This window comes from Populus alba, chromosome 7 (assembly GCF_005239225.2).
Source record: "Populus alba chromosome 7, ASM523922v2, whole genome shotgun sequence".
NCBI lineage: Eukaryota > Viridiplantae > Streptophyta > Magnoliopsida > Malpighiales > Salicaceae > Populus > Populus alba.
This window is the reverse complement of record NC_133290.1, coordinates 6,254,569-6,270,690: the sequence shown is the minus strand read 5'-3', so window position 1 is coordinate 6,270,690 and position 16,122 is coordinate 6,254,569. Positions and strand designations below refer to the sequence as shown.

Below are 16,122 nucleotides of genomic sequence, written 5' to 3'. Positions count from 1 at the left end.
AATGCCTGGCTCGTTAATTAAAAAAAATAAAATTGTGAAATCTTCCTCCTCTCTTATAATAAGGCTGCTAGAGAATCATAATCACATGATCTAAGGCTTATCAAGGAAAAAAAAATGGACTAGGAATTAGGAAATATTAGTACTGAAATCCAGTGCAAGATTTTACGGATTTTTATATAGAAATAGAGATATCCCTTCCTCACAGTGTAACCTTATTAAGAAACTGAAGCGAAAAAATGATTTCCCATTTTCATTCCTTTGTTATGGACGTCTTTTTTCTAGCTCATGACCGTGCGTGTATATATTATAGACGTAGTACTAATTTTTTTTAAAGAAAAATTTAGAAGGCATTTATAAAACGATAATTCAAGACACATTTTATTGTTTGTTAAAATAATAAAATAATAATTTTATATTTTAAAAAATTTAAGACGGCTTGTAATTGGGGTAAAATCATCTTAATTTTTCAAGAGATTTATTAGCCATTATAAGATTGATTGATGATAAATTGGTCCATGTATATTTCTTTTAAAAGTAAAACAATGTATATATTTGATATATGGGTTTTTTTTTCCTTTTCAATAGTATTTGCACAATAAAATTACATCAATACCCTTCAAAGTAAAAAAAAAAACCACAAAATTTGCACAGAAGGACCTTTTCATCTTTTTATTTTTTAAAAAAAATCAGTAAAGTGATGAAATTACCCTTAAAACTAAAAATATATAAGTCTGGTTCCAAGGGCCTTTTTGCTTTTCCTTATTGTATTTGTTTTTTTTATTATTATTATTTTTAGGTTGATTCAAGGGTTATTTGGTAGTTTTAAAAAATTAAATATTATTAAAAACAAGTTGAATGTGATAGAGCATAGTGCCCTAACGCCTTTGAGCGACCTGTGTGGGGACGTCCAATGACAAAAATTAGTCGTCCATAAAAATGTGTAGAGCAGTGCGTCATTCCTTTCACATTTATGGGGCACATGTTCACAAAATTGCGGTTGGGCTCTGATTTTTTTTTTTTCTCTTTCTTTTATCTACCTTTTTAAAAATTGATTGTGATCTTTCATTTTTATTTTTATCATTATTTTTTTAATTAATATTTATTTTATTTTTAATAATTTTGTAAGTTTAATTTATTTTTCAATTTCAATTCTAGGTATTTAATTTCATTTAGTTTTTATATCCACTTTGGTCTTCATTCTTTTGATTGTTTTTTTTTTTTTTGTGTGTTTTATCCTTTTATTGATTTTTTTTTTCAATTCCATCTTTCATCATTTTATTTCTTTTAAATTTTTTATCCAATTATGGTCCACTTTCTTTTAATTTCTATTTCCTTATCCCTTTTCTTGAATTATTTTGTTTTTTAATTTTGTCCCTCAATATATTATTTCATTTATTTATTTTTATCAAATTTAAGTTCACATTCTTTTGATTGTCTTTTTTTTTATTCTTTTCCTAATTTTTTTTCAATTTAATCTCTATTTATTTTCTTTCATTTGATTTTTATACCATATTTGATCTTTATTGTTTTGGTTACTATTTAAAAAAAAATTAAGAATTTTACTTCATGATTTTTTCATGTTTAGCTTTCAACTGGGTAATCCTGATGTCATGACCCAAGTTACTGCTTTTGAATATTAATGTGATTTAACTTCGGTTTTTTTTATGGGTCTTTTATTATTATTAGTTTTAATTTTATCATTCGATATTTGAGTTATTATACCTTGAGCTTTATTATTTGTTCCATTTAATTATTATTTTTGTGAGTTTATCCCAATCTTATATCCTGGATAGCGGGTTAGTCAAGTTAATTCGGATCAACTCAAGTTTTTCTCTCGATATTTTTTTATGAATTTGATTTTTTTTTCCCAATTTCATCATTTCATATTAAATTATTTATCCTTGAAATTTATGATTTTTCTGCTTTTCTTTCTGTGGGGTGATCTTAAGTGTGGATTATTCAAGTTAACGTGGGTTTTTTATTATTATTAGCTTTGGTCTTTTTTGCTAGGTTTATTTTTTAAATCTAATTTTTTTTTATCTCAATTTCATACCACGAGTTGCAAGATAGTTAAGTTAACACATGTGACTCGAGTTCTTTTTATGTTACTTTTTTTATAATTGAATTTTTTTTCATATCCATCATTTGATATGAGGTTATTGGGTCTTGAGTTTTGTAAAAAAAAAAATTACTTTTTTTTTTGCTATCTCAATTTTATATCTCAAGTTGCATGTTATTCAATTTAACCCATATTAATTCAAATTATTATCATTTAAATATCTTTTTATATGTTAAGAAAATTTTACCTAGTTGGCGAAATAACATTGACCACCTACTAGTGTAGTCCTAATTGGGAAAATAGATGTGTATTTAGTACCAAACCTTTTATCAAATTTTTATTTTAATGTGGTACTCTTTTGCGATAGAGATTAAAAAATGATGACATTATTAAAAATAGGTTCAGAGTGAAATATTGTCAAAATAAATTAAAAAAATAATCAATATTATAAAAAAAATAATAAAACAAAAGATAAGTTAAAAATAAAATGATTGATAAAATATTAAATGACTTTAGAGATAAGAGACATATTTTAGAAACAAAATTCAAAATATCATTCATGATAAAAAAAAAAGAAAAAAAAGAAAAAAAGAAAAGAAAAAGAGAGAGATGAAATTAACCAAGTTAATTTGAAATTCAATTCATTCTATGACACTAATCACTTATGACCATCATGGTCTCGGTAAATCGAGGATCACCAGCACCACGAATTAAACACCATTTTTGTAATTGTGATGAGAGAGAAAGAGAATCTCTTGTCTCTATTATGAATTAATAATATTTTAACACGATTTATTTTATTAACAATATTAATTTCTTTTTTTTTATTTAATTTATTTTCTCATTTTCCTAATCCAGTCTCACTTTTTTGCGACATAGGATATTGAAATAATGACCATGCCATCACTTTTCTAATGTCTATTACTATTTTTTTTTTTAATTCGAGAAAACTCCACTCCCTATAAAGTATATATTTTGTGGATTTAGGTGAACGAGTAAAACCCTGATTGTCACAAGCTCTTACAAGAAGTGCACGCCCTAACTCAAACTCGAGATCTGCTGTGCAGATCTCAAGTCATTTGTCATCACGCCACATTTCTTAGGGACTCTAATGTCTATTACGAAGAGTACTGCCCTAGAAAACAATAAAACAAAATTTGAGATACTTAAATAGATAGAATTAGAGTTGAGGTATTCAAATGTAAATTCAATAAAAAGTTAAATATTAAATATGACTTTTTTTCCCTAATATTTTCCTATATTTTTTCACGTGACACAAGATTAGTTTAAACTGTTAGGTGAGATTCCAAGATATAATTCATATTATTCTTTAATACATCCCCTAGCTCAAGTAAAAATCATTTGAGTTTGAAACTTGCACAGATTCACATTACATTTAATTTTTATTAAATAAATAAGAATGATGATATTCAAACATATAATCTCTTGGTTATCAAGGCTTTGATACGATATCAAAGAATCATCTTAACCCAATAGCTTAAGTTGTTAAGTAAGATTCCAATATATGATTTATATTATTCTATAATATCACTTAATTTACAAAAATAACCATAGATAACATTTTTAAAAAAAAAAAAAAAAAAGAGAAAGATTAAAGGTGAGCAACTTAAATATAAAAATTAAAGATTGAACACTCAAATAAAAATTTAATAAGAAATCGAATACTAATTTTGCAGTTTTCTCATAAGGTCGCTACCACCTTGGATTGGATACTATCATATGACCACTTTAATTAAAGCATTGCCTTTCACATTTTACACTTTGAAAACTTAATTAACAAGCTGTTGGTATTTATAGTTAGAAAAATAAAGATATGAACAGATTTATTCCAACCTAACCCCAAGTCCTATTATTTAATTAATTATGTAAAACAAAGTGACTTTCTCAAATTTTAAATTTAAAATCTCTGCTAACTCATTGTCGAAACCATGGATGTTATGGCATGCGAGGTTGGCAAATGATTTTTTGCTCTTAAAAATGAAAGCCTTCTGAGAAAAAGATATCAACACGAGCGTGATTATAACCCCTTTTTCCTATCAAAGGAAGAAAAGCAAAGATTAAAAAAATAAATAAAATAAAAAAGAGAGAATTTTTATTTGTTTTTTAAGCATTCATTGAAAGAGAATGGGCAGGTAGGTTGCCTCCCAAGGCACGGTCGAATAGCAGTAGTGTTCATGTCTCAAGCATCATATCTCACTAAAAGCCATTCCTCTTATCTAGCCATCCAAATGAAACCAAAGTGGGTATTAGAATGGTCAAACCGCTTCTAGCAAATAGACCCGGGTGTTATAAATTCTTGTTGTGTTTGAAAGTTGGGTAACAGTTATTTGAAAATGAATTAAAATAACTATTTATTTAATTTTTAAAAAATTATTTTTGATATTGGTAAATTAAAACGATTTAGAAACACTAAAAAAATTAATTTAAAATGAAAAAAATATATTAAAAAATATATTTTTTTAAAAAAATAATTTTAAAACATAAAAACAAATAAAATTGGCCAACATCCTTCCATGTTGGCTTTGATTTTTAGTGATGGGTAGACCCCATTTTCGTGAATCAATTTGCAAGTGCAATGCATCCCCCTCCCTGACACACTCTATAATTCAATCTATATCATTTCTCATACCTATCTACCTCTTTTCATAGGATAAGTTCTCATGTTCTTTGTGACAGGATAAAGAGCCAAGACCAAGTACAATTTTGTTTTTTATTTTATTTTATTACCTCTTATACTCTCCTACGCATACTACCTTGCGCATTGGTTCTTCGATACAGAATAGATTCAAAATTTAATTTGCGACTAAGAACAAATTTTGAAGTCATTTATGCATTTCTAAATTAATTTTGTAACAAATTTTGGAGTCATTTATGCATTTCTAAATTAATTCTGTAAGCATATGGTGTCTGTGAATCGAGAATGCAAAGAACCAAGCATATGGTATGTATAAACAGAGGCAGTATACTAGGGGACATGGATGTTGAGGTGGCTAAATTATGTTGGGGAGGTGCCTCTGTAATAAATGCAGATTGGTCAAAATGAGAACTTAAACATAAGTCCGTATATGAATTTTATTTTTAATATAATGTGAATGGAGACAATAATTTGGTTGGTTGGATTAGATCTTGGCAGAGTGCTTTCTTTACGCGGATCTATTCTCTTTCTCTTCCAACCCATGTCAATGTGCACCAGACTTGAAAAAAAACCGGGGGGGGGGGGGGGTTACATCCACAATTTGACAAAGAGTAGTTTCATTAATTTTCAAGAATTTTAAATAGTTTTTTTGTTTCTTGATACAAATGCTAAAGAGTTCGACTAGACCAAATCTTGGAAATAGGGAATTGAAAATGATTTATGTTTTAATTAATCATACCTGCTATGAGAATAAGTGGAAGAACACCAACAGGTTGTGGCTCAGTTGTTGGGGCAGCTCTCCTTCCTTCGAAAGTTCCCCTGTCTTTACCTGTACGGTATGTCTGTCACCCCTGCGGTGCCTTACCTGCTCACTAGGCTTGCAGAATATTCAGTGGGTCGTGGGATTAGTCGTGGTATGCGCAAGCTAGCCCGAACACCCACATTAATAATAAAAAAAAAATAAGTGGAAGAACTCTGCTTTGAATAGATATGGGTTGAAAGTGTTGCCTTAGTTATCTGATTTTTACAAGTTTTGTTTTAAAGTAAAGTAATTTAAAATATTTAAAAAAATGTTTAGTGAGTATTTTTAGAAGACTTTTGAAAATTAAAGGTGAATTTTTATAAGAATGATTTAAAGATATATATTAGTTTCCCTAAAAAAACCATTGAAAGTAATATATTTTTGATATGGTAGGATGGTTATTTTATTTAAAATATAAAATAACATTGAATAACATAAATAAAAAAATAATATATTTTTATACTTTTGTTTTTTTTAAAAAAAAAACTATATTTTATTTTGATTATTTTTTTACTCATGAATTTTTATTTTATTGATAAAAATATTTTCATGTTTTCAAATAATATATATTCATTTATTAATAAAGTTTTTGAAGTTGTGTCTTTATTAGTAATTTTAGTCAAACAATACAAATAGTTGAGATATTTTATTCATAACATAACATTTTATTAACTAACGAACAATTTGGAGTGTTTCATCATACAATACAGTGTAATACAACACAACTTGGCCGAACATGCTTTAAAATTTAAAATTTTACTAGTTATGTGACTTGTGTTTCGTCGTAGATCAGATAAAATTTTTTGATAAAAAAAACAAAATATAAATATACAAGCTTTTAATTTTTTTTTAAATTCTAATTATAAATGCAAATCCTATGAGAACTATTTGTATCAATAAATATATATATAAAAAATGTTAACGTTGCAATTGCTACAGTAAAATACTATTTTTTAAATCTATGTAGAATAAATTTCCCAAAACAAAAGGTGTATAGACAAAAAAAAAAAAAAAAGAATAAAAAAATGAATATAAAAAATGGTATAAATATTTCAAGTGTAAAGAATAAAATAATAATATTCTTTTCTAAAAAAAGTGTAAAGAAAAAACTAAAAAGAATTCAAATCATGAATGTGGCATACAGATTATAATTAAAAAAAAACAATACCAAGCATATAGGTTGTTCCAATGTGTTTTTTTAAATAAATAAAATTAAAAATATCATTTGAAAAGTCTATGCAATCATCTAACTAAATAAATTGATAACAATTTATATCAAAAATTAAAAATCATTAGCAATAACTAAGAAAGAAATTGTAAAGATGAGATATTTACTCAATTATCTTACTAAATTTTTTTATTTAAATAAATAAAATATAAATTTTCCTTAAAAAACTCATGGCTTAAATGATAAATACAAATGAAAATGACTAAATAAACCTTCACGATAAAAAAAAAAAAAAAACTATATTACAAAAGGCCAAATACATCGGAAAAATATAAAAAATGGACACCTACCAATATGATGGAAACACACACACACACACACACATATATATATATATAGAGAGAACCTGATAGCTAACCTGGGTGAGCAAATCAAACATATGGCGTAGGACATGAAATTGAGATGACCACTTAAATAGTAAAGTGAAAAAAAATACCAGCAAAAAAACATTTGAAAAAATGCTTTAGAAAAATAGAAAAATCAACTCGAGCTAATTTTTCAGATCTATAATCTGGGTCATGAGACTAGAGTAACTTCATTAAAAGCAAATCTAAAAAATTAAAGAAGCAAGATTCTTAAACAAATAAATATTAAGGGATAAAATTAGAAAAAAAAAAGATCAATAAAAAAAACAATGCAAAACAAAAATAAATAGCAATTAAAGGAATTATTACTAAATTCAACATAGAAATATTAAAGGAATATTTAAATGAAATTAAATATTTAAGGATGAAATTGAAAAAAAAAATCTATTAAGAAAATGATTGAAAACAAAAAAAAAAATTTAAGGAATGAAGGCCAAATTTTTTTTAAAAAAAAAACCCAACAAAATCAAACGACCAAGAATGAAATCGAAAATAAAGTCTAATTAGAAACAATCAATGTAAATAAAAAAATTAAAATTAAGATAAGAAGGACTTAATCAAAAGAACTTGAAAGACTAGTATAATTTTTTGCATAACCAGCATGTAATATGAGGAAGAAAGAGAAGGAAAAGACAGGAAATAAAAATCCAATTGGCGTCAAATTAAACCTCACTATTATACATGCGCCATCTAAAAAGGAAAAAGACATCGAGACGCATCGAATGATGCAGTGAAAGCTTGATTTCAACTATTATTGTCAATTGCTTGCGCCAATCAAAGACGTCGGAGCAAGAGCAACTAACACATGCCAAGCAGGCATCAACAACCTTTTTATATGTGCACAAAAGCAAAATGCCTCTATGACTAAACAATAATAACAAAAAAAAAAACCCTTATGAAATTACAGCCAAATCATTGAAGATAAGGTTAAAAATTTTGAATGGATAGTATAATTGAGTAATTCAACTGTTAATAAAATTATATATATATATATATATATATATATATATATATATATAAAAAACAAAAATAGTCCTAGGACTAAATAGCAATAACAAAAAAACCATTAGGAAATGACAATCAAGCCTTTGAAGCTAAGGTTAACAAATTTGCATAGTAAGGGTGTCTACATAATTCAACTATTAATGACAAAATTAAAATTATCATACAGCTCCTGCACTAAAGGTTCTGATTGTTTACTCTTTAAAAGCAATATAACAATTTCACTATTATTAAAAAGTGAAAAGATAATGTTGTACCAAACAAATCAAGAATTACAAATTGGTTATGTGCAAGTATCATCCTACCCTCATGTAAAACTTTAAAAATTAAAGAAAGAAAGGTAAGAAGGTAATTTAACTATAGCCCTAGACGCCGTTTCATTATAGATGAGCTACAATGAAAAACCCACCCATATGGTTTAGTATTTTACTTTCCTTTTGTTTTTAGAAAAAGGAAAAAAGAAAAGGTTTAAAATGAACCACTCTTCTTTTGTGCCATGAATTGATTTGTAAGTTCAAATGACTGACACATGGGTCGAAATATCTTGGACTTAAACAAACCCTAGATTTTCCTCTCGTGCAAAACCTTGCACACATGGAAAAGAACCTTTGAATATTTGAAAGATGAAGTAGAAATTAAATTAAAATGGGGTTTTTGTAGTCGTCCATCTCTATCAGCTGACGGGCTGCCGTAACCAGGATGGAGGCAAGGAAATGGACACATGAAACATTTCTCCCATCCACTAAAGTTTGTGTGTGTGTGAGTATAACATTCTTTCATCAAGACTATTTTCTTAATAATGGATTTTTTTAAAAAGAATAATTTTCAAAATTATTCCAAAAAAAGCAGCTCAAGTATAAGATTCTCAAATTTTGACGGAAAGAGCCAAAAATTCAATACCCCAAATCCCTTCAGCAGCCTCCAATCCTTGCTGTTAATTGAAAGAACAGACATAGCTTTATTATTATTATTAATACTATTACTAAATTTATTTACCTAGTTTGAGAAAATATGCATTTATTAAGAGAGGTTGTCATTAATTTTGCCACATGCACATGCAACATGCCTAATTAAATCCATGGTATGTAACTCATTTAATCTTATAGTTATGATATCATTTAAGTATCTCCATGTCATTATGACGATCAACTTGACAATAATCTTAAATGTTGAAAAAAAAAAAAAAAAAAAACTTTCGTGACGGCATCGAGTTGAATAGAAGTGTCAATTTGTGGCGTACTGAATGCTTCCATTAATTTGTGGCGTACTCCTATTTGAAACTGATGGTAAAAAAAGAAAAAAACAATTATCGCCGTTTGGGCTTGTGGTCCAAAATGCGACAACTTTGTTGCCTTGCACCATTTGGGTCGTAGCATAAACAGCTCACGTTATCTGGGCCCAGCCTTAATTAGTATATTTGATATCATCAAGAAAGTCTGGGCCCTTGGCATTGACTTTTTCCAAAAGGAGTAAAAAAAAGCAGCGCCACGCGCCATTAATGCGCCCTCACTTTTTCCATATTTGACAAACTTTTTGACATTCGCTAGTCTCTCTACTGATAACAAATTAACAATATTATACACTGTTATTCGGTGTTATATATATATATATATATTTTATTTTATTTTATTTTAAATTAATATATTTTTTAATATTTTTAAATTATTTTGATAGACTAATATCAAAAATAATTTTTTTAAAAATAAAAAATATTACCTCAATACATTTATTAATAAAAAATAATATAACCACATTCCAAAACAGAAATGCTATCCCTCTTAAATAAGCTACAGAGTAGATACATATTTTGGATTATCAAATAAGTGAACATATATTTTATAATTAAAATTTTACTCTACATATATATTTTTTAATTTTTTAATACATCATTTCTCTAGGTATAAATTACTGATTTAAATATATAACAAAATTTCATTCCACAAGGAATTTAAATTTTTAGGAAAATTTCTAACCACTGATTAGCCCAGCAAAATTTTGATGTAAGCTCATAAGTATATAAGTCAACACATCTTGGTTCAATTGCACAAACCATAAAAAAATTCAATTTTTGTGTGCAGTTTTTTCCCTGCTTGGTAGAAACAAACTACAATCTTTTCCTTTATTATGGTCATATAATAAATTATTATTAATGTTTAATTTACTGTACTAAAAGTTTATATATATAGCGAAAACCATCATGAGGATATAAGAGTTAAATTTTATTTCTTAAGCATCTGGGAAAATGAGATTCTTAATAAAATCAAGCTAATGAATCAATTTCTCCTCTTTCGAAGAGGTTTGAGAAACTTATACTCCTAAAAAAAAAAAAATACTAGTTTTGAGGCAAATTATAAACACAATAATATCTGGAATTTCATTTTACTAACTCATTAATTTTAATTTTAGATTTCATGAACCAAACATCACCCAAGTGTTTTTCTTCTTTTGCGACCTCTCGTTCTATGCTCTATATATCTCACACTGCTGTCATAATTATTAACCTTGAAATACATGAAAACGTGCAGTGAAAAATAATTAAACAATGACCAATACGCCAAGATATATCACATGTTAAACTATATGCCATCTTATTATGTTAAAGATTAATTAATCTTCCAAGAACGTGTTATTATATATAAGATAGCTTTGACAACCAATTCTTCTTCTCTTCCTTTGTTTGTTTTTTTTTTTTCTCTTCTCTACTAGGTTTTTGTGCATGGGTTATTCTTAATCAAAGAATAAGGCTGTTTTTTTTTTTTTCCTCTTTTTTTCAATTCTAGCCCCTATATTTTTAGTCCTTTGTAAAATAAAAAACCCATATTATTTTCGACATCATGAGAACTTCATATCAAGTCAATTGAATAAGCTTATGGAGCCCAATCTCAAATAAATGCATTGTGTAAGGATTAAATCGAATAACAATAAACTATAATAATGAAAAAAGCCGTAGGAAAAAATGAAAAGGTGAAAAAAAATAAAAACAATGAATGAACAGTAAAATGCCAACTCTTTTCCGTAATTGTACTCGATGCCTCATCCACTTGCATATTAATTAAACAAGCTATCATTGCCATGTTTTTTATACACGCAGTACTGTATCAAATGAATTGGACAAAACAAATTATGTTCCTAAAAATCGTTTTACATGTGGTCGATTTACGCTGTTGGTGCTTCGCAGCTTCTGTTTTTTTTTTTTTTTTTTTTTTTGGTGCTTTTAATAATTCATGTTGGCGGGACAAACCCGGCAAGCCATGTGACTCACAAGGGTCACTGACGCACAGAGGGGCATAAAATATTGTAAACAAGCAGAAAAAAGCTGTAATCATATCCCCCATGGAATCATTCCTTGATTTTCTTTGCTTTAATTTTATCTTGGTCAGACCATTAGACCCCACTTCAAGGTCATTGTGTTGCTAAACGTGATAATTATTGCATAAATAAAACCAAGCCATCGAAGTTGATTGATGATTAAGTTGGTAAAAATCATACCTATAAATATGCTTAGCTATAATAATTATAATCATACCGAGTTGAGTTGAGGCATCATAGAAAATTAAAGCTCTGAAAAAACTCTCATTTCTGCAGCAATGGATTGCGACAAAGGGTTTTCGAGCAGTTATATGCTCTTGAAACCCGAAGAATTAACGTTCTTTGATCTCATCAACATCTTATTCTCCACTGACATCGAGAAAAGAAAGTTCGTTGATAGCGCGGAGGTGAAGGAGGAGGATTTTCAGCGGCGATGGCTCATATTCATCTCCATTGTTGTTCAGAAGTTGCTGCAGTTTTTTTCCAAACCGATATCATCTTTCGGGTCACTTGTGGAGATGTGGCTCAACCTGTTGTCTAGCAACGGTGGCTTTGGCAGCCTTTTACTAAATACCATAGAAGGTTATAATCTCAAGCAATATATATAAATACAGATCATAGTATAATTTATTTTCTTTCTATATATATATAGAGTGTTTGTTTATAATTACTATATGTTAATTTGTGCTTCGTTAATTTCATCTTTATTGTTTTTTCAAAATATATGCCTTTTACTAAATACCATAGAAGGTTATAATCTCAAGCAATATATATAAATACAGATCATAGTATAATTTATTTTCTTTCTATATATATATATATAGAGTGTTTGTTTATAATTACTATATGTTAATTTGTGCTTCGTTAATTTCATCTTTATTGTTTTTTCAAAATATATGTCTTTTACTAAATACCATAGAAGGTCATAATCTCAAGCAATATATATAAATACAGATCTTAGTATAATTTAATATAGAGTGTTTGTTTATAATGACTGTATGTTAATTTGTGCTTCGTTAATTTCATCTTTATTGTTTTTTTTAAAATATATGCATACTGCTGGTAACTAAATTAATTAGGTTTTTGCAATTGTTCTATAAGATTTATACAGCACAATTTTGTGTGCATGCATTTACCTAATTCTATTTATACTGCGTTGACAGTGAATTACATTCAACAATATGTTTAATTAGTTTTTAAAAGAACTAGTTTTATGCTACATTTCAACTAAAAAATTAAGTTTAAAATACAATTAATTTACAATAGTTTTTATATGTTATTTTAATAGAATTTCATAAATTTTCTGATATATTTGCCTGAAGTTATCACAAAGTCTTTGCTAGTCTTTTTTATTATTTGTAAGAAAATTAAAAAGTTTTATCCAAACACTTTACATATAATTTTTTATTGTATATAAGCTTTAATTATAATTTTTATCAAATATATATTTAAATTCAAGTAATTATAACTAAAATTATTTTTTTCTAAATTTATTTTTTTCAAATCTCGACTAAAAGACAACCTCAAAAAACGCAACCTAATCTGTTCAAACATGTGACAGTTGAACTAGAAAAATATAAAAGGTTAGGTAGGTCGAGTTAGCAACAGCACGTTAATTGTAATCAAATTGGTAAAAAAAATTTTTTTTTTATTTGTTTTCTTAAAAGTAGCGTCTCTGACTTTCTTAGATTCCTTTCTTTCGCATGCTCTTAGATGTTTCCTCGCAGTAATTTTATGAACAACCAACCTACCTAAGAACTATCAACGTATCTTCTCTTTTTTGGGTGAAAGTTAGCATAGTTTACTTTCATCTATTACCAAAAAAAAAAAAAAGTTAGCATAGTTTGTGCAGCTCTGGATGGTTGTAGCAGCACACATAACCAATCTTTTACAATTACTTATCTGTGAAAGAGCATCGGAGAGGGCAGCATTATGAACTCATAATTTGATAGCATCATCTTCCCTATACCTTTTGTAGTGATCAGTTTGTCAAGCCTTACAGCTAAAAAGCGTTTTGGTATGCGTGGTTGGTACGGTGGGCCTTTAAATTGCCTATAGAATCTAGATAGGCGGCAGAAAAACTCACCATATTCTTCTTGTAAATGTGCATAGAAGGCCATTTCAAGCTACTGTGGTTACTAGAAGACACCCATATTCTCCAACATGCACACACTAGGGTGACGACTACAAATTTGGGTCACTTGAAAGAAATGATTTGAATAAACTTGGCTTGATTCAGTTTAGATCTTCTGTAATATTTTTTTCCGTGCTTTATCGACATTAATTGGAGTCGTTGGTTTACTGTTGCCGTTTAGGGAAGGTGGTGATTCCGGAGAAAAGATCAGCATCTTTCGTATCTATTACAGGAAATTACGACTTACGAACAGAATTGGACAGAAACATTAAGCATGGTGATCCGAGGTACTATGCAGAACTTTCTATGATGGCTTCTAAAGCATCATACGAGAACAAAGAGTACCTCGAAACTATTGTCAACCATCACTGGGAGGTACAACATTGTTGTAATTACGTAACAGTTTACTAATTTGTTTTGCTAATACAGTATGAGTATTACTAAAACCATTGTAAATCTTATAATGCAGATGGAGTTATTGGGATCCTATGACTTCTGGAACGGTGAGATAGCTACATGGATCATAAAGTTATTTTCTGCTACGTAAAATCTTGTAATGCAGGTGGATTTTAACATGTGATTCCTCGGGTGCGTGCAGATTATCAAGATAAAGCCACAACACAAGCCTTCTTACTACGTGACAAAAAAGATGACCATGATACAATTGTTTTGGCTTTCAGAGGTACTGAACCTTTTGATGCGGACGCTTGGTGTTCCGACTTTGATCTTTCCTGGTATGAGATTCCTGATGTTGGAAGGATCCATGGAGGTTTTATGAAAGCTCTGGGATTGCAAAAGTGCCTTGGTTGGCCTAAGGAAATGAAGCAAAATAGCTCACGCCCAGCACCATTAGCTTACTATGCTCTTAGAGATATATTGAAAGGCATTTTGTCACAAAATGATCAAACAAAATACATAGTGACCGGTCACAGCTTAGGCGGGGCGCTAGCAATTCTGTTCCCCGCAGTTTTGGCATTCCATGATGAGAAACTTCTGTTGGACAGGTTACAAGGGATCTACACATTTGGGCAGCCTAGAGTAGGAGATGGAAATTTTGGAAAATACATGGAGAATATATTAGAACAGAACACGATCCCATATTACAGGTTTGTTTACGGTTCTGATATAGTTCCTAGGTTGCCTTATGATGACAAGGCCCTTATGTTCAAGCACTTTGGGACATGCCTCTACTACAACAGGAACTATGAAGTACAGGCAAGTAATAAATTCATGTCAAATCCTGAAATCCAATTCACATCTTGAGGTTACCTATACAAATTAAACTCATTTGGGATAAATGCAGGTAGTTGAAGAAGAACCAAACAAGAATTACTTCTCTCTACGTGGGGCAATACCCATGATGGTAAATGCATTTTTTGAGTTAATAAGAAGCTTCACCATCTCGAGCACCAGGGGACGAGAGTACAAAGAAAGATGGTTCTTGAGAGGGTTTAGGGTAACTGGATTGCTACTCCCTGGTGTTCCAGCTCATCTTATCCAAGATTATGTTAACTCTACTCGTTTGGGATCAGCCAACGTATTTCTGTCAGGAACCAAGAAGCAAGAGTAACGAAGCCATTAACGCTTTGCAAGTATTTGTGCAAGACCCATTAAACACTCAAATTAATCAAGGATGGTAAGTTTCTGTGTGTGTGTGTGTGTGGGTGTGTGGGTGTGTGTTTTATTAAGAGATCATTGGTGTTTGTGTTTTTTTTTTATTACAAGATGTCAAGATCGCAATGTGTGAACCAAGTCCTTGTGGTATTTTAATTTTATAAGCACCGATCTTTTCGTCTTCTTGTAGTATTTATATCTTATGAATGATTCATCTCATGGAACCAAGAAAAAAAAAGATATATTATTATTTTCAGAATTGGTTCTTCTAATAATGGGTTTTTTTTTTGTTTTTTTTTATATGAATTTTGCAAATTAATTGAATTTTTTAACTTCTTATTTATTGAAAAGTCAGAATATATTCAATTAGAAATCACTTTTGACGTCATTAGATTTTAACTTCTAACTTGTCAATTCTAACTTTTGACGTCATTCTAACTTAACAAGCATGGTTTTGTTCGTTGTCATTTAATGACTTTTTCATAAAGTAATCCAAAACTATAAATAACAACAAGCACATTGGTTATTATTTTATTCTTGTATGAACACGTCCAAGTCTTGAATTCCTGGACAAAACTATATAAATAGCCTTGAGCATATAGGTAATGGATTCAAAAAAGATCATCTTTTTTTCTTATTCAAATCGAAAGATTGCGCGCGGTGTATATATATATATATATATATATATATATATATATATATATATATATATATATATATATATATATATTCAAAGTTATGAGAAACTTCCACAAAATAACATTTAATTTAAAAATTAAATCGTTATTAATATTCTCCCAGTAGGCTCATTCAACATTTAATATATATCATTCAAATATTGATACATCCTCAAAAGAAAATTAAAAAAAAAAACCATATCTTCTTCATTGTTTTTTTAATTGTGTGGTAATTATATTTGTTGTACCTAAAATCAACTTGGGATAAATGAGTCA

General features: G+C 28.6%; 1 protein-coding gene across 2 annotated transcripts; it reads left to right on the top strand.

Moving 5' to 3' along the window:
• The first annotated feature begins 11,625 nt into the window (after positions 1-11,625).
• On the top strand, positions 11,626-15,340 carry LOC118047857 (triacylglycerol lipase OBL1). 2 transcript variants are annotated; one of them, XM_035057266.2, is made up of 5 exons: positions 11,626-12,003; positions 13,737-13,930; positions 14,025-14,058; positions 14,154-14,770; positions 14,859-15,340. In XM_035057266.2, the coding sequence occupies exons 1-5, from the start codon at positions 11,700-11,702 to the stop codon at positions 15,123-15,125; spliced, it is 1,416 nt and encodes a 471-aa protein (XP_034913157.1). In that variant the 5' UTR covers positions 11,626-11,699; the 3' UTR covers positions 15,126-15,340. The 2 variants fall into 2 exon arrangements, with proteins under 2 accessions (XP_034913157.1, XP_073266504.1); XM_073410403.1 differs by having other exon boundaries at positions 14,154-14,774; positions 14,863-15,340.
• The last annotated feature ends 782 nt before the right edge of the window (positions 15,341-16,122 follow it).

Excerpts from the sequence above, each read along its gene's own strand:
- LOC118047857 (XM_035057266.2), top strand. The coding sequence starts at position 11,700 with ATGGATTGCGACAAAGGGTTTTCGAGCAGTTATATGCTCTTGAAACCC. Across the intron at positions 14,059-14,153 it reads ATCCTATGACTTCTGGAACG|ATTATCAAGATAAAGCCACA; the intron begins GTGAGATAGCTA and ends GGGTGCGTGCAG. Across the intron at positions 14,771-14,858 it reads ACAGGAACTATGAAGTACAG|GTAGTTGAAGAAGAACCAAA; the intron begins GCAAGTAATAAA and ends GGATAAATGCAG.